The sequence below is a fragment of the Tachyglossus aculeatus genome, chromosome 10 (assembly GCF_015852505.1).
Source record: "Tachyglossus aculeatus isolate mTacAcu1 chromosome 10, mTacAcu1.pri, whole genome shotgun sequence".
Classification (NCBI taxonomy): Eukaryota; Metazoa; Chordata; class Mammalia; order Monotremata; family Tachyglossidae; genus Tachyglossus; species Tachyglossus aculeatus.
This window is the reverse complement of record NC_052075.1, coordinates 57234242-57255874: the sequence shown is the minus strand read 5'-3', so window position 1 is coordinate 57255874 and position 21633 is coordinate 57234242. Positions and strand designations below refer to the sequence as shown.

At 47.4% G+C, this 21633-nt stretch overlaps 1 protein-coding gene across 4 annotated transcripts in view; it reads right to left on the bottom strand.

Annotated features, from left to right (window-relative positions):
* Nucleotides 1-941: 941 nt before the first annotated feature.
* Nucleotides 942-21633, bottom strand: part of AMHR2 (anti-Mullerian hormone receptor type 2) — a 33379-nt gene continuing 12687 nt past the window's right edge. For 2 of the 4 annotated variants that reach the window (XM_038752895.1, XM_038752897.1), the window contains 8 exons: nt 19759-19842; nt 19532-19665; nt 16774-17004; nt 12320-12434; nt 11942-12132; nt 8246-8393; nt 5647-5783; nt 942-1308 (listed from right to left, as the gene is read on the bottom strand). In XM_038752895.1, the coding sequence (XP_038608823.1) occupies nt 1168-1308; nt 5647-5783; nt 8246-8393; nt 11942-12132; nt 12320-12434; nt 16774-17004; nt 19532-19665; nt 19759-19842 (1181 nt within the window). In that variant the 3' untranslated portion in view covers nt 942-1167. Of the gene's footprint in view, nt 1309-5646; nt 5784-8245; nt 8397-11941; nt 12133-12319; nt 12435-16773; nt 17005-19531; nt 19666-19758; nt 19843-21633 lie in introns of all 4 variants that reach the window. The other 2 variants (XM_038752896.1, XM_038752898.1) reach the window with 2 other exon arrangements.

Here is a 21633-nt window from a genome sequence, read left to right as displayed (position 1 = left end):
GATTGAATGAATGATGAATGGCACTGGGCTGCGCAAGAAAAGAAACCCACGGTCACACGTGTGGGTACAAAGATGCCTCGTGTATAATAATAATAATAATGATGGCATTTGTTAAGCGCTTACTATGTGCAAAGCAGTATAATAATGATAGCATTTATTAAGCGCTTACTATGTGCAAAGCACTGTTCTAAGCGCTGGGGAGGTTTCAGAGTGATCAGGTTGTCCCACGTGGGGCTCACAATCTTAATCCTCATTTTACAGATGAGGTCACTGAGGCCCAGAGAAGTGAAGTGACTTGCCCAAGGTCACCCAGCTGACAATTGGCAGAGCTGGGATTTGAACCCATGATCTCTGACTCCAAAGATCAGGCTCTTTCCACTGAGCCACGCTGCTTCTCGCTGATCCCCGTCTCTATCTGTCCTTCCCAAGCGCTTAGTCCAGTGCTCTGCACACAGTAAGCGCTCAATCAATACGATTGAATGAATGATTCATTCATTCAATCGTATTGATTGAGCGCTTACTGTGTTCATTCAATCGTATTTATTGAGCGCTTACTGTGTGCAGAGCACTGGACTAAGCGCTTGGGAAGTACAAGTTGGCAACAGATAGAGACGGTCCCTACCCAACAGTGGGCTCACAGTCTAGAATGGCACTGGACTGCACAAGAAAAGAGACATTCATTCATTCATTCATTCATTCAATTGTATTTATTGAGCGCTTACTGTGTGCAGAGCACTGTACTAAGCGCTTGGGAAGTCCAAGTTGGCAACACATAGAGACCGTCCCTACCCAACAGTCGGCTCACAGTCTAGAAGAGTGGGCTCACAGTCTAGAAGTCACACATGTCACACGTGTGGGTACAAAGATCAATCAGTCAATCAATCAATCGTATTTATTGAGCGCTTCCTGTGTGCAGAGCACTGGACTAAGCGCTTGGGAAGTCCAAGTTGGCAACACATAGAGTCGGTCCCTACCCAACAGTGGGCTCACAGTCTAGAAGGGGGAGACGGGGAACAGAACAAAGATGCCTCGTATAGACCCGGAACGGAGGCCGAGGAAGGCTTCCCGGAGGAGGTAGGGTTTCAGCTGAGGCCTAAAGGACGGGATGAGGCAGGAGGGGACGGGAGAGGGAGAGTGCCAGGGTGAGGGGCAAAAGGGGTGAGGGGTTCATGGCGGGAGGGGGCCGTCAGAGGGATTGGGACACAGGTTCAGGGCCTCCAGACGCTGCTGGACACAGCCTGCGGTCAGCCTGGCTTCGGGGTCGGGGTCCCAGCTGTCCTCCAGGACTTCCGACAGTCCGCCCGGCTCCTGGGGAGAAATCGGGGGGCGCTCAGTAAGTCGACACATCTGTTCCTGGAGCTCACCTCCTCCAGGAGGCCTTCCCAGACTGATCCCCCTCCTTCCTCTCCCCATTGCCCCGCCTTACCTCCTTCCCTTCCCCACAGCACCTGTATATAGGTATAGATGTTTGTACGGATTTATTACTCTATTTATTTTACTTGTACATTTGCACGTATTTATTACTCTATTTATTGATTTATTGTACTTGTACATACCCATTCTATTTATTTTATTCTGTTAATATGTTTGGTTTTGTTCTCTGTCTCCCCCTTCTAGACTGTGAGACCACTGTTGGGTAGGGACCGGCTCTATGTGTTGCCAACTTGGACTTCCCAAGCACTTAGTACAGTAAGCGCTCAATAAATACAATTGATTGATTGATTGATTCCCCACAGCACTGTATATATGTATATTTATTTATTTTACTTGTACATATCTATTCTATTTATTTTATTTTGTTAGTACATTTGGTTTTGTTCTCTGTCTCCCCCTTTTAGACTGTGAGCCCGCTGTTGGGTAGGAACCGTCTCTATATGTTGCCAACTTGGACTTCCCAAGCACTTAGTACAGTAAGCGCTCAATAAATACAATTGATTGATTGATTGATTCTCCACAGCACCTGTATATATGTATATTTATTTATTTTACTTGTGCATATCTATTCTATTTATTTTATTTTGTTAGTATGTTTGGTTTTGTTCTCTGTCTCCCCCTTTTAGACTGTGAGCCCACTGTTGGGTAGGGACTGTTTCTATATGTTGCCAACTTGTACTTCCCAAGCGTTTAGTACAGTGCTCTGCACACAGTAAGCGCTCAATAAATACGATTGATGATGCTACGTATAGATGTTTGTATGGATTTATTACTCTATTTTACTTGTACATATCTATTCTATTTATTTTATTCGGTTAATATGTTTGGTTTTGTTCTCTGTCTCCCCCTTCTAGACTGTGAGCCCACTGTTGGGTAGGGACTGGCTCTATGTGTTGCCAAATTGGACTTCCCAATCGCTTAGTACAGTGCCCTGCACACAGTAAGCACTCAATAAATACGATTGATGGATGGATTGATTCCCCACAACACCTGTATATATGTATAGATGTTTGTACGGATTTATTACTCTATTGATTTATTTTACCTGTACATATCTATTCTATTTATTTTATTCTGTTAATATGTTTGGTTTTGTTCTCTGTCTCTCCCTTCTAGGCTGTGAGCCCACTGTTAGGTAGGGACCGGCTCTATGTGTTGCCAACTTGGACTTCCCAAGCGCTTAGTCCAGTGCTCTGCACACAGTAAGCGCTCAATAAATACGATTGAATGAACAAATGAATGACAGGCAGGAGAGGAGGTGGGCCATGGTGGGGTGGATTCAGGAGGCTTCCTGGAAGAGGCGTCAAAAGGACGGGATGGGCCGGAGAAACAGATGGGGAAGGTGACACAAGGAGGAGATTCATTCATTCAATCGCATTTATTGAGCGCTTATTGTGTGCAGAGCACTGTACTAAGCGCTTGGGAAGTCCAAGTCGGCAACATCTAGAGACGGTCCCTACCCAACAACGGGCTCACAGTCGAGAAGTGGGAGACGGACGACGAAACAAAACATGTGGACAGCTGTCAAGTCGTCAGAATAAATAGAAATAAAGCTAGATGCACATCATTAACAAAATATATAGAATAGTAAATATGGACAGGGACAATAAATAGAGTAATAGATTTGTCCAAACATCTATACAGGGGCTGTGGGGAGGGGAAGGAGGTAGGGCGGGGGGAGATGGGGAGGAGGAGAGAAAAAAGGGGGCTCAGTCCAACAGCAGGCTCACAGTCTAGAAGGGGGAGACGGACAACAGAACAAAACATGTGGACAGGTGTCAAGTCATTCATTCATTCATTCAATTGTATTTACTGAGCGCTTACTGTGTGCAGAGCACTGTACTAAGCGCTTGGGAAGTACAAGTTGGCAACATATAGAGACGGTCCCTACCCAACAGCGGGCTCACAGTCTAGAAGATGCACATCATTAACAAAATAAATAGAATAGTAAATATGGACAGGGACAATAAATAGAGTAATAGATCTGTACAAACATCTATACAGGGGCTGTGGGGATGGAAAGGAGGTAGGGCAGTGGGGATGGGGAGGAGGAGAGGGAAAAGGGGGCTCAGTCCAACAGCGGGCTCACAGTCTAGAAGGGGGAGACAGACAACTGAACAAAACATGTGGACAGGTGTCAAGTCATCAGAATAAATAGAAATAAAGCTAGATGCACATCATTAACAAAATAAATAGAATAGTAAATATGGACAAGGAAAATAAATAGAGAAATAGATCTGTACAAACATCTATACAGGGGCTGTGGGGAGGGGAAGGACGTAGGGAGGAGGAGAGGAAAAAGGGGGCTCAGTCCAACAGTGGGCTCACAGTCTAGAAGGGGGAGACACACAACTGAATAAAACATGTGGACAGGTGTCAAGTCGTCAGAATAAATAGAAATAAAGCTAGATGCACATCATTAACAAAATAAATAGAATAGTAAATATGGAGAAATAAAATAAATAGAGTAATAGGTTTGTCCAAACATATATACAGGGGCTGTGGGGAGGGGAAGGAGGAGAGGAAAAAGGGGGCTCAGTCCAACAGCGGGCTCACAGTCTAGAAGGGGGAGACAGACAACTGAACAAAACATGCGGACAGGTGTCAAGTCGTCAGAATAAACAGAAATAAAGCTAGATGCACATCATTAACAAAATAAATAGAATAGTAAATACGGACAAGGACAATAAATAGAGTAATAGATTTGTCCAAACATATATACAGGGGCTGTGGGGAGGGGAAGGAAGTAGGGCCAGGGGAGATGGGGAGGAGGGGAGGAAAAAGAGGGCTCAGTCCAACAGCAGGCTCACAGTCTAGAAGGGGGAGACAGACAACTGAACAAAACATGTGGACAGGTGTCAAGTCACCAGAATACATAGAAATAAAGCTCGATGTACATCATTACCAAAATAAATAGAATAGTAAATATGGACAAGGACAATAAATAGAGTAATAGATTTGTCCAAACATCTATACAGGGGCTGTGGGGAGGGGAAGGAGGAGAAGAAAAAGGGGGCTCAGTCCAACAGCAGGCTCACAGTCTAGAATGGGGAGACAGACAACTGAACAAAACATGTGGACAGGTGTCAAGTCACCAGAATAAATAGAAATAAAGCTAGATGCACATCATTAACAAAATAAATAGAATAGTAAATACGGACAAGGACAATAAATAGAGTAATTGATTTGTCCAAACATCTATACAGGGGCTGTGGGGAGGGGAAGGAGGTAGGGCCAGGGGAGATGGGGAGGAGGAGAGGAAAAAGAGGGCTCAGTCCAACAGCAGGCTCACAGTCTAGAAGGGAGAGACAGACAACTGAACAAAACATGTGGACAGGTGTCAAGTCACCAGAATACATAGAAATAAAGCTCGATGCACGTCATTAACAAAATAAATAGAATAGTAAATATGGACAAGGACAATAAGTAGAGTAATAGATTTGTCCAAACCTATATACAAGGGCTGTGGGGAGGGGAAGGAGGTAGGGCCGGGGGAGATGGGGAGGAGGAGAAGAAAAAGGGGGCTCAGTTCAACAGCAGGCTCACAGTCTAGAACGGGGAGACGGACAACTGAACAAAACATGTGGACAGGTGTCAAGTCGTCAGAATAAATAGAAATAAAGCTAGATGCACATCATTAACAAAATAAATAGAATAGTAAATATGGACAAGGAAAATAAATAAAGTAATAGATCTATACAAACATATATACTGGAGCCGTGGGGAGGAGAAGGAGATAGGGCGGGGGGAGATGGGGAGGAGGAGAGGGGAAAGGGGGCTCAGTCCAACAGCAGGCTCACAGTCTAGAAGGGGGAGACATACAACTGAACAAAACATGTGGACAGGTGTCAAGTCGTCAGAATGAATAGAAATAAAGCTATATGCACATCATTAACAAAATAAATAGAATAGTAAATATGGACAAGGACAATAAATAGAGTAATAGATCTGTCCAAACATATATAAAGGGGCTCTGGGGAGGGGAAGGAGGTAGGGCCCGGGGAGATGGGGAGGCAGAGATGTGTTGTCAGGAGTGGGCACGGGGAGGGGGCAAAGCTGATGGTCCCAAGCTCTTGTACTTCCCAAGTGCTCTGCACACAGTAAGCGCTCAATAAATACGATTGATGATGATGATGATGGTCCTCGGTCCCTCTGGGGTCTCCTCCTCCCCCAAGTGTCCCCTCCCTCCCTCCCTTCCCGGTGCCCCCTCACAACGGTGGCACTGTGCCAGGCCGGGGGGACGTGCGGCCTCCTGCGCTGAGCCACGGCCAGGGTCCAGAGTTCGCAGGCCGAGGGGCTCCTGCCCAGTTCCGCTTCGAATGCCAGCTGGAATGGAGGGGTCATCCCACCTGGGGGGCACAGGGGAGGGGGAGACGACAGAGAAACAGGGGATGGGACACTTTTTTGGGGGGGGGGGACTCAGCTGGGAAGGGCTTCGGAGAAGCAGCGTGGCCCTTGGAGTCAGAGGTCAGAGGTTGAAATCCCAGCTCCGCCACTTGTCAGCTGGGTGACTTCGGGCAAGTCACTTCACTTCTCTGGGCCTCAGTTCCCTCATCTGTCAAATGGGGATGAAGACTGGGAGCCCCCCGTGGGACAACCTGATCGCCTTGTAACCTCCTCAGCGCTTAGAACAGTGCCTTGCACATAGTAAGTGCTTAATCAATGCCATTATTAGTATTATTTAGAGTCAGAGGTCAGGGGTTCAAATCCAGGCTCTGCCAATTGTCAGCTGGGTGACTTCAGGCAAGTCACTTCACTTCTCTGGGCCTCAGTTCCCTCATCTGTCAAATGGGGATGAAGACTGGGAGCAACCCCGTGGGACAACCTGATCGCCTTGTAACCTCCCCAGCGCTTAGAACAGTGCCTTGCACAAAGTAAGTGCTTAATCAATGCCATTATTAGTATTATTTAGAGTCAGAGGTCAGGGGTTCAAATCCAGGCTCTGCCAATTGTCAGCTGGGTGACTTCAGGCAAGTCACTTCACTTCTCTGGGCCTCAGTTCCCTCATCTGTCAAATGGGGATGAAGACTGGGAGCCCCCCGTGGGACAATCTGATCGCCTTGTAACCTCCCCAGCGCTTAGAACAGTGCCTTGCACATAGTAAGTGCTTAATCAATGCCATTATTAGTATTATTTAGAGTCAGAGGTCAGGGGTTCAAATCCAGGCTCTGCCAATTGTCAGCTGGGTGACTTCAGGCAAGTCACTTCACTTCTCTGTGCCTCAGTTCCCTCATCTGTCAAATGGGAATGAAGACTGGGAGCCCCCTGTGGGACAACCTGATCACCTTGTAACCTCCCCAGCGCTTAGAACAGTGCCATGCACATAGTAAGTGTTTAATCAATGCCATTATTAGTATTATTTAGAGTCAGAGGTCAGGGGTTCAAATCCAGGCTCTGCCAATTGTCAGCTGGGTGACTTTGGGCAAGTCACTTCACTTCTCTGGAGAAGCAGCGTGGCTCAGTGGAAAGAGCCCGGGCTTTGGAGGTCATAGGTTCAAATCCCGGCTCTGCCAATTGTCAGCTGGGTGACTTTGGGCAAGTCACTTTAATAATAATAATAATAATGATGATGATGATGATGGCATTTGTTAAGCGCTTTCTATGTGCAAAGCAGTGTTCTAAGCACTGATAATAATGATAGCATTTATTAAGCACTACTACGTGCCAAGCACTGTTCTAAGCGCTGGGGTAAATACAAGGTAATCAGGTTGTCCCACATGGGGCTCCCAGTCTTCATCCCCATTTTCCAGATGAGGGAACTGAGGCCCAGGGAAGTGAAGCGACTCACCCACAGTCACCCAGCCGACGAGCGGCGGAGCCGGGATTTGAACCCCTGACCTCTGACTCCCAAGCCTGGGCTCTTTCCACTGAGCCATGCTGCTTCTCTATTAAAATAAATAAATAAATGTTGGTATTTGTGAAGCGCTTACTATGTGCCAAGCACCGTTCTAAGCGCTGGGGTAAATACAAGGTGATCAGCTTGTCCCACATGGGGCTCCCAGTCTTCATCCCCATTTTCCAGATGCCCTCGTCCCCCTCTCCATCCCCCTTGTCTTGCCTCCTTCCCTTCCCCACAGCACCTGTATAGATGTATATATGATTGTACATATTTATTACTCTATTTATTGATTTATTTTACTTGTACATATCTATTCTATTTATTTCATTTTGTTAATATGTTTGGTTTTGTTCTCTGTCTCCCCCTTCTAGACTGTGAGCCCACTGTTGGGTAGGGACCGTCTCTATATGTTGCCAACTTGTACTTCCCAAGTGCTTAGTACAGTGCTCTGCACACAGTAAGCGCTCAATAAATACGATTGATTGATTGATTGATTGATTGAGTGATTGAAGTGATTCGCCCAAAGTCACCCAGCTGACAAGCGGCGGAGCCGGGATTTGAACCCCTGACCTTTGACTCTCAAGCCCGGGCTCTTTCCACTGGGCCAAGCAGTGTGGCTCAATGGGAAAGAGCCCGGGCTTTGGAGTCTGAGGTCATGGGTTCAAATCCCAGCTCCGCCAATTGTCAGCTGTGTGACTTTGGGCGAGTCATTTCACTTCTCTGGGCCTCAGTGACCTCATCTGTAAAATGGGGATGAAGACTGTGAGCCCCACGTGGGACAACCTGATTACCTTGCAACCTCCCCAGCGCTTAGAACAGTGCTTTGCACATAGTAAGCGCTTAATAAATGCCATCATTATTATTTATTATTTCTCTTCTCTGCTTCTCCGAATGAACGACTAAACTCAGGCCGCCTGACGGGGCAGGGCCGGCTGGGCATCGGGGTGGCAGGGGACGGGGCGGGGGTCTCACCAGGCCTCAAGTCGGGGCAGCGGCTGAGGGTCTCCCAGAGCAGCAGGGCCAAGGAGTAGACGTCGGCTCTGCGGAGGGCCAGGCCCCAATCCTGAAGGTCCAGCGTCTTGTCCAGAATTTCGGGGGCCGTGTACCGTTGTCTGCCCGCCTGCTGAGAACACACAAGCACGCACACGTACCCGACAACCCCCAACTCCCACACCACATCAAGCCCCCCATCCGGAGCATCTGCTTCAACTCTATTTCTTTAACCTGTCCATATTTACTATCCTATTGCTTTTGTTGGCTTTAATTCGACTTGTTCTGTCCACTTGATACCCACCGGGGAACTCCCACACCATGGCAAGCCCCCCACTCGGAGCATCTGCTTCAACTCTATTTCTTTAACCTGTCCATATTTACTATCCTATCGCTTACTCTATTTCTTTAACCTGTCCATATTTACTATCCTATCGCTTTTGTTAGCTTTAATTCAACTCGTTCTGTCCACTTGACTCCCACCGGGGAACTCCCACACCACGGCAAGCCCCCCACACAGACCACCTGTTTCAATTCTATTTCCTTAACCTGTCCATATTTACTATCATATTGATTTTGTTAGCTTTAATTCGACTTGTTCTGTCCACTTGACACCCAGCGGAGAACTCCCACACCATGGCAAGCCCCCCACACAGAGCACCTGTTTCAATTCTATTTCTTTAACCTGTCCATATTTACTATCCTATCGCTTTTGTTAGCTTTAATTCGACTTGTTCTGTCCACTTGACACCCAGCGGGGAACTCCCACACCACACTCGGAGCATCTGCTTCAACTCTATTTCTTTAACCTGTCCATATTTACTAGTCTATTGATTTTGTTAGCTTTAATTCGACTTGTTCTGTCCACTTGACACCCACCGGGGAACTCCCACACCACGCTCGGAGCATCTGCTTCAACTCTATTTCTTTAACCTGTCCATATATACTAGTCTATTGATTTTGTTAGCTTTAATTCGACTTGTTCTGTCCACTTGACACCCAGCGAGGAACTCCCACACCACGCTCGGAGCATCTGCTTCAACTCTATTTCTTTAACCTGTCCATATTTACTATCCTATCGCTTTTGTTAGCTTTAATTCGACTTGTTCTGTCCACTTGACACCCACCGGGGAACTCCCACACCACGCTTGGAGCATCTGCTTCAACTCTATTTCTTTAACCTGTCCATATTTACTATCCTATTGATTTTGTTAGTTTTAATTCGACTTGTTCTGTCCACTTGACACCCAGCGGGGAGCTCCCACACCACGCTCGGAGCATCTGCTTCAACTCTATTTCTTTAACCTGTCCATATTTGCTATCCTATTGATTTTGTTAGCTTTAATTCGACTTGTTCTGTCCACTTGACACGCAGCGGGGAACTCCCACACCACGCTCGGAGCATCTGCTTCAATTCTATTTCTTTAACCTGCCCATATTTACTATCCTATTGATTTTGTTAGCTTTAATTCGACTTGTTCTGTCCACTTGACACCCACCGGGGAACTCCCACACCACGGCAAGCCCCCCACCCGAAGCACCTGCTTCAACTCTATTTCTTTTACCTGTCCACATTTACTATTCTATTGATTTTGTTAATGATAATGTTTTGTTGTCCGTCTCCCCCTTCTAGACTGTGGGCCCGCTGTTGGGTAGGGACCGTCTCTAGATGTTGCCAACTTGGACTTCCCAAGCGCTTGGTACAGTGCTCTGCACACAGTAGGCGCTCAATAAATACGATTGAATGAATGAATGAATGAATACGATTGAATGAATGAATATCCCCCCCCTCTGCCCTACCTCCTTCCCCTCCCCACAGCACCTGTATATATGTTTGTACAGATTTAATAATAATAATAGCATATTACATATCATATATTAATATCATTGATATTATAATTATATTGTATAATATATTATATAATTATATAATATTATGATATTATTTATTATAGTAATGAATAATAATAATAACAATTATTATTATGTCACAACTTCCCTGGGCCTCAGTGACCTCATCTGTAAAATGGGGATGAAGACTGTAAGCCCCCCGTGGGACAACCTGATCACACTGTAACCTCCCCAGCGCTTAGAACAGTGCTTTGCACATAGTAAGTGCTTAATAAATGCCATTATTATTATTATTATGTCAGTTAACTTTTCTATGCCTCAGTGACTTCATCTGTAAAACGGGGATGAAGACTGTGAGCCCCCCGTGGGACAACCTGATCACCTTGTATCCTCCCCAGAGCTTAGAACAGTGCTTTGCACATAGTAAGCACTTAATAAATGCCATCATTATTATTATTATTATGTCAGTTAACTTCTCTGTACCTCAGTGACCTCAGCTGTAATAGGGGGATGAAGACTGTGAGCCCCCCATGGGCCAACCTGATCACCTTGTAACCTCCCCAGCGCTTAGAACAGTGCTTTGCACATAGTAAGCGCTTAATAAATGCCATTATTATTATGTCAGTTAACTTATCTGTGCCTCAGTGACCTCATCTGTAAAACGGGGATGAAGACTGGAAGCCCCTCGTGGGCCAACCTGATCACCTTGTATCCTCCCCAGCCCTTAGAACAGTGCTTTGCACATAGTAAGCGCTTAATAAATGCCATTGTTATTATTATTATTATTATGTCAGTTAACTTCTCTGTACCTCAGTGACCTCAGCTGTAATAGGGGGATGAAGACTGTGAGCCCCCCGTGGGCCAACCTGATCACCTTGTAACCTCCCCAGCGCTTAGAACAGTGCTTTGCACATAGTAAGCGCTTAATGAATGCCATCATTATTATGTCAGTTAACTTCTCTGTACCTCAGTGACCTCATCTGTAAAACAGGGATGAAGACTGGGAGCCCCCCGTAGGCCAACCTGATCACCTTGTGTCCTCCCCAGCGCTTAGAACAGTGCTTTGCGCATAGTAAGTGCTTAATAAATGCCATCATTATTACGTCAGTTAACTTCTCTGTACCTCAGTGACCTCAGCTGTAATAAGGGGATGAAGACTGTGAGCCCCCCGTGGGCCAACCTGATCACCTTGTATCCTCCCCAGCGCTTAGAACAGTGCTTTGCACATAGTAAGTGCTTAATAAATGCCATTATTATTATGTCAGTTAACTTCTCTGTACCTCAGTGACCTCAGCTGTAAAAAGGGGATGAAGACTGGGAGCCCCCCGTGGGCCAACCTGATCACCTTGTGTCCTCCCCAGCGCTTAGAACAGTGCTTTGCACATAGTAAGCGCTTAATAAATGCCATCATTATTACGTCAGTTAACTTCTCTGTACCTCAGTGACCTCAGCTGTAATAAGGGGATGAAGACTGTGAGCCCCCCGTGGGCCAACCTGATCACCTTGTATCCTCCCCAGCGCTTAGAACAGTGCTTTGCACATAGTAAGTGCTTAATAAATGCCATTATTATTATGTCAGTTAACTTCTCTGTACCTCAGTGACCTCAGCTGTAAAACGGGGATGAAGACTGGGAGCCCCCCGTGGGCCAACCTGATCACCTTGTAACTTCCCTAGTGCTTAGAACAGTGCTTGGCACCTAGTAAGCGCTTAACAAATACCATTATTAATCTTATTCTTCTCGCTGGCACCATGCGTGGCCTCCACAGACGCCAACCCCCTCTTGCCCAGCCCCGACCGCCACGGGGGAGTCCCAGCCCTGGCATCACCTCCATGAGGACGGCGGGGCCGCGGGCCCGGGCCTGGGGCCGGGAGGCCCCGGGCAGCGCCAACGCAAGTCCCAGGTCCCCGATGGCACAGGAGCCGTCATCCCGCACCAACACGTTGTGGCTACTCAGGTCCCGGTGGGCGATGCCCGGCTTCAACTGGCCTGGAGCGGGCATGGGGGTGACAGGGCCCACTGGGTGACTTCAGAGGTCCCGGGGCCAGAGGCGTCCCGACGGTGGCCCTCCTAGACCGTGAGCCCGCTGTTGGGTGGAGATGTTGCCGACTTGGACTTCCCAAGCGCTTAGTACAGTGCCCCGCACACCAGAAGCGCCCAATAAATAGGCTTGAGTGAGTGGGTGAGTCCCAGGGCCCCGACTCACCGTCCTGCCAGCGTTCCTCGTGCAGGAAGGCCAGGCCTCGGGTCAGAGACAGCGCCAGCCGCATGGCGCCCGCCCAGGCCGGGCAGTGCTCGCTCAGGTGTTGTCGGAGGGAGCCCTGGCACCGGGAGAGAATAATAATAATAATAATAATGATGGCATTTATTAAGCGTCTACCATGTGCAAAGCGCCGGGGCGGTTACAAAGTGAGCAGGCCGTCAGCTGCGTGACTTTGGGCAAGTCACTTAACTTCTCTGTGCCTCAGTGACCTCTTCTGTAAAATGGGGATTAAGACTGTGAGCCCCTCGTGGGACAACCTGATCACCTTGTAATAACGATAATAATAATGGGCAAGTCACTTAATACTACTACTACTAATGATGATGGCATTTGTTAAGCGCTTAATATGTGCAGAGCACTGTTCTAAGCGCTGATACTACTACTACTACTACTACTAATAATAATAATAATGGAATTTATTAAGCATCTACCATGTGCAAAGCGCCGGGGCGGTAACAAGGTGAGCAGCCCGTTAGCTGCGTGACTTTGGGCAAGTCACTTAACTTCTCTGTGCCTCAGTGACCTCATCTGTAAAATGGGGATTAAGACTGTGAGCCCCTCGTGGGACACCTGATCACCTTCTAATAATGATAATAATAATGGGTAAGTCTCTTAATAATAATAATAATAATGATTAAGACTGTGAGCCCCTCATGGGACACCTGATCACCTTGTAATAATGATAGTAATAATGGGTCACTTACTACTACTACTACTTCTAATAATAATAATGGCATTTATTAAGCGCCTACTATGTGCAAAACGCTGGGGCGGTTACAAGGTGAGCAGGCCGTCAGCTGCGTGACTTCGGGCAAGTCACTTAACTTCTCTGTGCCTCAGTGACCTCTTCTGTAAAATGGGGATTAAGACTGTGAGCCCCTCGTGGGACAACCCGATCACCTTCTAATAATGGTAATTATAATGGGTAAGTCTCTTAATAATAATAATAACAATAATAATAATAATAATAATAATAATGATTAAGACTGTGAGTCCCTCATGGGACGCCTGATCACCTTGTAATAATGATAATAATAATGGGTCACTTACTACTACTACTACTTCTAATAATAATAATGGCATTCATTAAGCGCCTACTATGTGCAAAGCGCCGGGGCGGTTACAAGGTGAGCAGCCCGTTAGCTGTGTGACTTTGGGCAAGTCACTTAACTTCTCTGTGCCTCAGTGACCTCTTCTGTAAAATGGGGATTAAGACTGTGAGCCCCTCGTGGGACAACCTGATCACCTTGTAATAATGATAATAATAATGGGCAAGTCACTTAATACTACTACTACTAATGATGATGGCATTTGTTAAGCACTTACTATGTGCAGAGCACTGTTCTAAGCGCTGATACTACTACTACTACTACTACTACTACTACTACTACTGATAATAATAATAATGGCATTTATTAAGCGTCTACCATGTGCAAAGCGCCGGGGCGGTAACAAGGTGAGCAGGCCGTCAGCTGCGTGACTTTGGGCAAGTCACTTAACTTCTCTGTGCCTCAGTGACCTCATCTGTAAAATGGGGATTAAGACTGTGAGCCCCTCGTGGGACACCTGATCACCTTCTAATAATGATAATAATAATGGGTAAGTCTCTTAATAATAATAATAATAACGATTAAGACTGTGAGCCCCTCATGGGACACCTGATCACCTTGTAATAATGATAGTAATAATGGGTCACTTACTACTACTACTACTACTTCTAATAATAATAATGGCATTTATTAAGCGCCTACTATGTGCAAAACGCTGGGGCGGTTACAAGGTGAGCAGGCCGTCAGCTGCGTGACTTCGGGCAAGTCACTTAACTTCTCTGTGCCTCAGTGACCTCTTCTGTAAAATGGGGATTAAGACTGTGAGCCCCTCGTGGGACAACCCGATCACCTTCTAATAATGGTAATTATAATGGGTAAGTCTCTTAATAATAATAATAATAATAATAATAATAATGATTAAGACTGTGAGCCCCTCATGGGACACCTGATCACCTTGTAATAATGATAGTAATAATGGGTCACTTACTACTACTACTACTTCTAATAATAATAATGGCATTCATTAAGCGCCTACTATGTGCAAAGCGCCGGGGCGGTTACAAGGTGAGCAGCCCGTTAGCTGCGTGACTTTGGGCAAGTCACTTAACTTCTCTGTGCCTCAGTGACCTCATCTGTAAAATGGGGATTAAGACTGTGAGCCCCTCGTGGGACACCTGATCACCTTCTAATAATGATAATAATAATGGGTAAATCGCATAATAATAATAATGATAATAATAATAATGATTAAGACTGTGAGCCCCTCGTGGGGCACCTGATCAACTTGTAATAATGATAATAATAATGGGCAAGTCACTTAATAATACTACCAATAATAATGGCATTTATTAAGCGGTTACTATGTGCAAAGTGCTGTTCTAAGCACTGGGGTGGTTGCAAGGTGATCAGGCTGTCAGCTGCATGACTCTGGACAAGTCACTTAACTTCTCTGTGCCTCAGTTACCTCATCTGTAAAGTGGGGATGAAGACTGTGAGCCCCTCGTGGGACAACCTGATCACCTTGTAATAATGATAATAATAATGGGCCAGTCACATAATAATAATAATAATAATGGCATTTATTAAGTGCTTACTATGTGCAAAGCACTGTTCTAAGCACTGGGGAGGTTACAAGGTGATCAGGTTGTCCCATGGGGGGCTCACAGTCTTCATCCCCATTTTACAGATGAGGTCACTGAGGCACAGAGAAGTTGTGACTTAATAATAATAATAATAATAATGGTATTTATTAAGTGCTTATTATGTGCAAAGCACTGTTCTAAGCGTTGGGGATGTTACAAGGTGATCAAGTTGTCCCACGGGGGGCTCACAGTCTTAATCCCCATTTTCCAGATGAGGGAACTGAGGCCCAGAGAAGTGAAGTGACTTGCCCAAAGTCACACAGCTGCCAATTGGTGGCATTTATTAAGTGCTTACTATGTGCAAAGCACTGTTCTAAGTGCTAGGGAGGTTACAAGGGAATCAGGTTGTCCCACGGGGGGCCTCACAGTCTTCATCCCCATTTTACAGATGAGGTCACTGAGGCCCAGAGAAGTGAAGTGGCTTGGCCAAAGTCACTCAGCTGACAAGTGGCGGAGCTGGAATTTGAACCCATGACCTCTGACTCCAAAGCCCGGGCTCTTTCCACTGAGCCACGCTGTCTGGTCAGGGCCTGGGGGGGGTCAGCCCGTCCGTCTTGCTGTCGACTTTCATTCATCCATTCATTCAATGGTATTTATTGAGCGCTTACTGTGTGCAGAGCACTGTACTAAGCGCTTGGGAAGTACAAGTTGGCAACATATAGAGACGGTCCCTACCCAACAGTGGGTTCACAGGCTTCTCGCCCGCATCCGACCTCTGGCCTGGCATGCCCTCCCTCCACAAATCCCACAGACAATTCCTCAAAGCCCACCGTTGGGTAGGGACCGTCTTTATATGTTGCCAACTTGTACTTCCCAAGCGCTTAGTCCAGTGCTCTGCACACAGTAAGCGCTCAATAAATACGATTGATTGATCGACTGATTGATTGATTACCTAGTAGGGACCGTCTCTCTATGTTGCCATCTTGTCCTTCCCAAGCGCTTAGTCCAGTGCTCTGCACACAGTAAGCGCTCAATAAATACGACTGATTGATCAACTGATTGATTGATTACCTGGTAGGGACCATCTCTCTATGTTGCCAACTTGTCCTTCCCAAGCGCTTCGTCCAGTGCTCTGCATACAGTAAGCGCTCAATAAATACGATTGATTGATCGACTGATTGATTGATTACCTGGTAGGGACCGTCTCTCTATGTTGCCATCTTGTCCTTCCCAAGCGCTTCGTCCAGTGCTCTGCACACAGTAAGCGCTCAATAAATACGATTGATTGATTGACTGATTGATTACCTGGTAGGGACCGTCCCTATATGTTGCCAACTTGTCCTTCCCAAGCGCTTCGTCCAGTCCTCTGCACACAGTAAGCGCTCAATAAATACGACTGATTGATTGACTGATTGATTGATTACCTGATAGGGACCGTCTCTCTATGTTGCCAACCTGTCCTTCCCAAGCGATTCATCCAGTGCTCTGCACACAGTAAGGGCTCAATAAATACGATTGATTGAGTGACTGATTGATTGATTACCTGGTAGGGACCGTCTCTCTATGTTGCCATCTTGTCCTTCCCAAGAGCTTCGTCCAGTGCTCTGCACACAGTAAGCGCTCAATAAATACGATTGATTGATTGATGGATTACCTGGTAGGGACCGTCTCTCTATGTTGCCAACTTGTCCTTCCCAAGCGCTTCGTCCGGTGCTCTGCACACAGTAAGCGCTCAATAAATATGATTGATTGATGGATGGATTACCTGGTTGTAGAGCTGCAGGATCAGCAGGGGCCCGGGGGTCCTGGGTTCGGGTCCTCCCCAGCCGGCAGCCAGGAAGCGGGCCAAGTTGTCGTGGCGTAGGCCGGGCAGCGCGTACATGCCCAGCTCCGCGCGGAACTGGGCCTCTGCCCCCGGCGAGAAGGCCTTGACGGCCACGGGCTCCCCGTGTAGCGTGGCCGCCCACACGGACACCTGGGTCCCCTCCTGCAGCACCTGAGGCCCAGAGACGAGGGGGAAACGGGGGGCACGCCGGGGACGGGAAGACCCCCCAACCACCCCCACCGCGGCCACCCACCTCCCCTTGACCCTTTGGACCGTGCCCTCATTCGGTAGACTGTGAGCCCACTGTTGGGTAGGGACTGTCTCTCTATGTTCCCAACTTGGACTTCCCAAGCGCTTAGTCCAGTGCTCTGCACACAGTAAGCGCTCAATAAATATGATTGATGATCAATCGTATTTATTGAGCGCTTACTGTGTGCAGAGCACTGGACTAAGCGCTTGGGAAGTCCAAGTTGGCAACATCGAGAGACGGTCCCTACCCAACAGTGGGCTCACAGTCTAGAAGGGGGAGACAGAGAACAAAACCAAACATATTAACAAGATAAAATAAATAGAATAGATATGTAAAAGTAAAATAAATAAATATGTACAAACATATATACATATATACAGGTTAATATGTTCTGTTTTGTTGTCTGTCTCCCCCTTCTAGACTGTGAGCCCGCTGTTGGGTAGGGAAAGTCTCTAGATGTTGCCAACTTGGACTTCCCAAGCGCTTAGTCCAGTGCTCTGCACACTGTAAGCGCTCAGTAAATACGACTGATTGATTGATATGAACAAAATAAAATAAATAAAATAGATATGTACAAGTAAAATAAATAAATAAATATTGGGAGAGCCAAGCGCTCAGTACATTGCTCTGCACACAGTAAGCGCTCAATAAATATGATTGATTGGTTGACATTAACAAAATAAAATAAATAAAATAGATATGCACAAGTAAAATAAATAAATAAATATTGGGAGAGCCAAGCGCTCACTCAGTACAGTGCTCTGCACACAGTAAGCGCTCAGTAAATACGATTGATTGATGATTGATTGATTGTGGAAAAGTGGGGCCTCATCAGGGAAGGCCTCCAGGAGGAGATGGGCCTTCAGTAGGCTTTGACGAATTGTCTGTGGGACAAAACGACGACAAACGGACGTAACAATAATAATAATACTAAAAAAAGCGCTGGGGTGGATGCCAGCAAATCAGTTTGGACCCAGTTCCTGTCTCCCCGTGGGGCTCACAGTCTCAATCCCCATTTTCCAGACGGGCGAACTGAGGCCCAGAGAAGTGACTTGCCCAAGGCCACGCCACGGGGAAGTGGTGGAGTGGGAATTAGAACCCGTGACCTTCGGACTCCCATGTCCGAGCTCTAACCACTAGGCCAAGCTTCCTTCCCCGCCCACCACGAGCTCGGTGTCTAGAGCTCCGCCGCTTGTCAGCTGCGTGACTTGGGGCCAGTCACTTCACTCCTCTGTGCCTCAGTGACCTCATCTGGAAAATGGGGACGAAGACTGTGAGCCCCACATGGGACCACCTGATCACTTTGTATCCTCCCCAGCGCTTGGAACAGTGCTTTGCACATAGTAAACGCTTAACAAATACCAAAATTATTATTATTGGAGGGTCTGGAGGGTCTTCTTTTGAGCGCTCAGTACACAGTAAGCGCTTAGTACAGTGCCCGTACGGGACTTTTAGTTTGTTAATACGCTTTGTTTTGTCGTCCGTCTCCCCCTTCTAGACTGTGAGCCCGCCGTTGGGTAGGGACCGGCTCTAGATGTTGCCAACTTGGACTTCCCAAGCGCTTAGTCCAGTGCTCTGCACACAGTAAGCGCTCAATAAATACGATTGAATGAATGAATGAATGACAACTATTCTATTCTGCTCTGCACACAGTAAGCGCTCAATAAATATGATTGATTGGTGTGCATCCAGCTCTATTTCTATTTATTCTGATGACTGGACCCCTGTCCACATGTTTTGTTTTGTCGTCTGCCTCCCCTTTCTAGACTGTGAGCCCGCTGTTGGGTAGGGACCGTCTCTAGACGTTGCCAACGTGGACTTCCCAAGCGCTTAGTACAGTGCTCTGCTCAATAAGCACACAGCTTATAAGCACACTGCTCACAGTAAGCACTCAATAAATACGACTGAGTGAATGAATGAACGACAGGGACTGTGTCCGGTCTGATTTACTTGAAAATTCTTATCATTAGAGGGTCTGGAGTGTCTTCTCCCGAGTGCTCAGTACACAGTAAGCGCTTAATAATAATAATAATAACAATAACGGCATTTATTAAGCACTTACTATGTGCAAAGCACTGTTCTAAGTGCTGGGGAGGTTACAAGGTGATCAGGCTGTCCCACAGTATTCATCCCCATTTTACAGATGAGGGAACTGAGGCCCAGAGAAGTGAAGTGACTTGCCCAAAGTCACACAGCTGGCAAGTGGCGGAGTCAGGACTTGAACCCATGACCTCTGACTCCAAAGCCCGGGCTCTTCTCCCCTGAGCCACACTGCTTAGTACAGTGCTCCTGCGGGATGTACTTGTGTCTACCCCAGCGCTTTGAACGGTGCCTGGAGAGGAGGAAGAACTTAACAAATGCCTCCATTATTATCACTGTTATTGAGTAGGATGGAATGAATGAAGTAGGCGCTCAGTAAATAGGCTGGAGGGACGGACCGATGGATACCTGGGAGAAGCTCAGCTCCGGGAGTTCCGGGGGGACCAGGCCGGAGCCCCCGCCGGGATCTGGCTCCGGCTCTGGCGCCCGACCCTTCGCCCCCCGGCTTCCTGGGGGCCGGCCCGCTTTCCAACGGCGCAGGGCTGGGGAGATGGGTGGGGGGCCGGGGTCAGAGGTCAGAGGTCAGAGGTCAGAGGGACTGCGGGGTCGGGGGGCACGAAGGGGCGCAGTCGTACCCAGGACGAGGCCGCTCAGCAGGACGAGAAAGAGGAGTCCGGCACTCAGGCCCAGCGTGGTCAGCGGGGCCCGCACGGTGGGCCCTGGGGGAAACAATCAATCAATCAATCAATCAATCAATCAATCAATCAATCAATCATATTTATTGAGCGCTTACCGTGTGCAGAGCACTGGACTAAGCGCTTGGGACGTCCAAGTTGGCAACATATAGAGACAGTCCCTACCCAACATCATCATCAATCGTATTTATTGAGCGCTTACCGTGTGCAGAGCACTGGACTAAGCGCTTGGGAAGTCCAAGTTGGCAACATATAGAGACAGTCCCTACCCAACATCATCATCAATCGTATTTATTGAGCGCTTACTATGTGCAGAGCACTGGACTAAGCGCTTGGGAAGTCCAAGTTGGCAACATAGAGAGACAGTCCCTACCCAACATCATCATCAATCGTATTTATTGAGCGCTTACTGTGTGCAGAGCACTGGACTAAGCGCTTGGGAAGTCCAAGTTGGCAACATCGAGAGACAGTCCCTCCCCAACAGTGGGCTCACAGTCTAGAAGAGTCCGTCAGTCCGACTTATTGGGCGCTTACTGTGTGCAGAGCACTGGACTAAAGCCCTTGGGAGAGGAGGGTAGTAATAGTAATGATGCCGTTTATTAAGTACTTACTGTGTGCAAAGCACTGTTCTAAGCGCTGGGGAAGTGACAAGGTGATCAGGTTGTCCCACGGGGGGCTCCCAGTCTTCATCCCCATTTTCCAGATGAGGTCACTGAGGCCCAGAGAAGTGAAGTGACTTGCTCAAAGTCCCACAGTGGTGGAGCCGGGATTTGAACCCATGACCTCAGACTCCAAAGCCCAGGCTCTTTCCACTGAGCCACGGAAACAGACGCATTCCCTGCCCACAATGAGCTCAAAGTAGAAGCCCTCCTCTCTTCTTCTTCTTCTCCCTTCTGCGTCGCCCTGACCTGGTCCTTTCATTCCTTCCCCCCACCCAGCCTGATCACCTTGTAACCTCCCCAGCACTTAGAACAGTGCTTTGCACATAGGAAGCGCTTAATAAATGCCATCATTATTATTATTACTATTCTCTGGGCCTCGGTGGCCTCATCTTCACTTCTCTGGGCCTCAGTTCCCTCATCTGTAAAATGGGGATGAAGACTGGGAGCCCCACCTGATCACCTTGTAACTTCTCCAGCGCTTAGAACAGAGCTTGGCACATAGTAAGTGCTTAACAAATACCAACATTATTATTATTATCTGCCAAATGGGGGTGAAGGCTGTGAGCCCCTCGTGGGACGGGACAACCTGATCCCCTTGTATCCCCCCCAGTGCTCAGAACTGTGAGCCCACTGTTGGGTAGGGACCGTCTCTATATGTTGCCAACTTGTACTTCCCAAGCGCTTAGTACAGTGCTCTGCACACAGTAAGTGTTCAATCAATACGATTGAATGAATAGACTGCGAGCCCACTGTTGGGTAGGGACCGTCTCTCTATGTTGCCAACTTGGACTTCCCAAGCGCTTAGTCCAGTGCTCTGCACACGGTAAGTGCTCAATAAATACGATTGAATGAACAGACTGCGAGCTCACTGTTGGGTAGGGCCTGTCTTTATATGTTGCCAACTTGTACTTCCCAAGCGCTTAGTACAGTGCTCTGCACACGGTAAGTGCTCAATCAATACGATTGAATGAATAGACTGCGAGCCCACTGTTGGGTAGGGACCGTCTCTCTATGTTGCCAACTTGGACTTCCCAAGCGCTTAGTCCAGTGCTCTGCACACGGTAAGTGCTCAATAAATACGATTGAATGAATAGACTGTGAGCCCACTGTTGGGTAGGGCCTGTCTTTATATGTTGCCAACTTGTACTTCCCA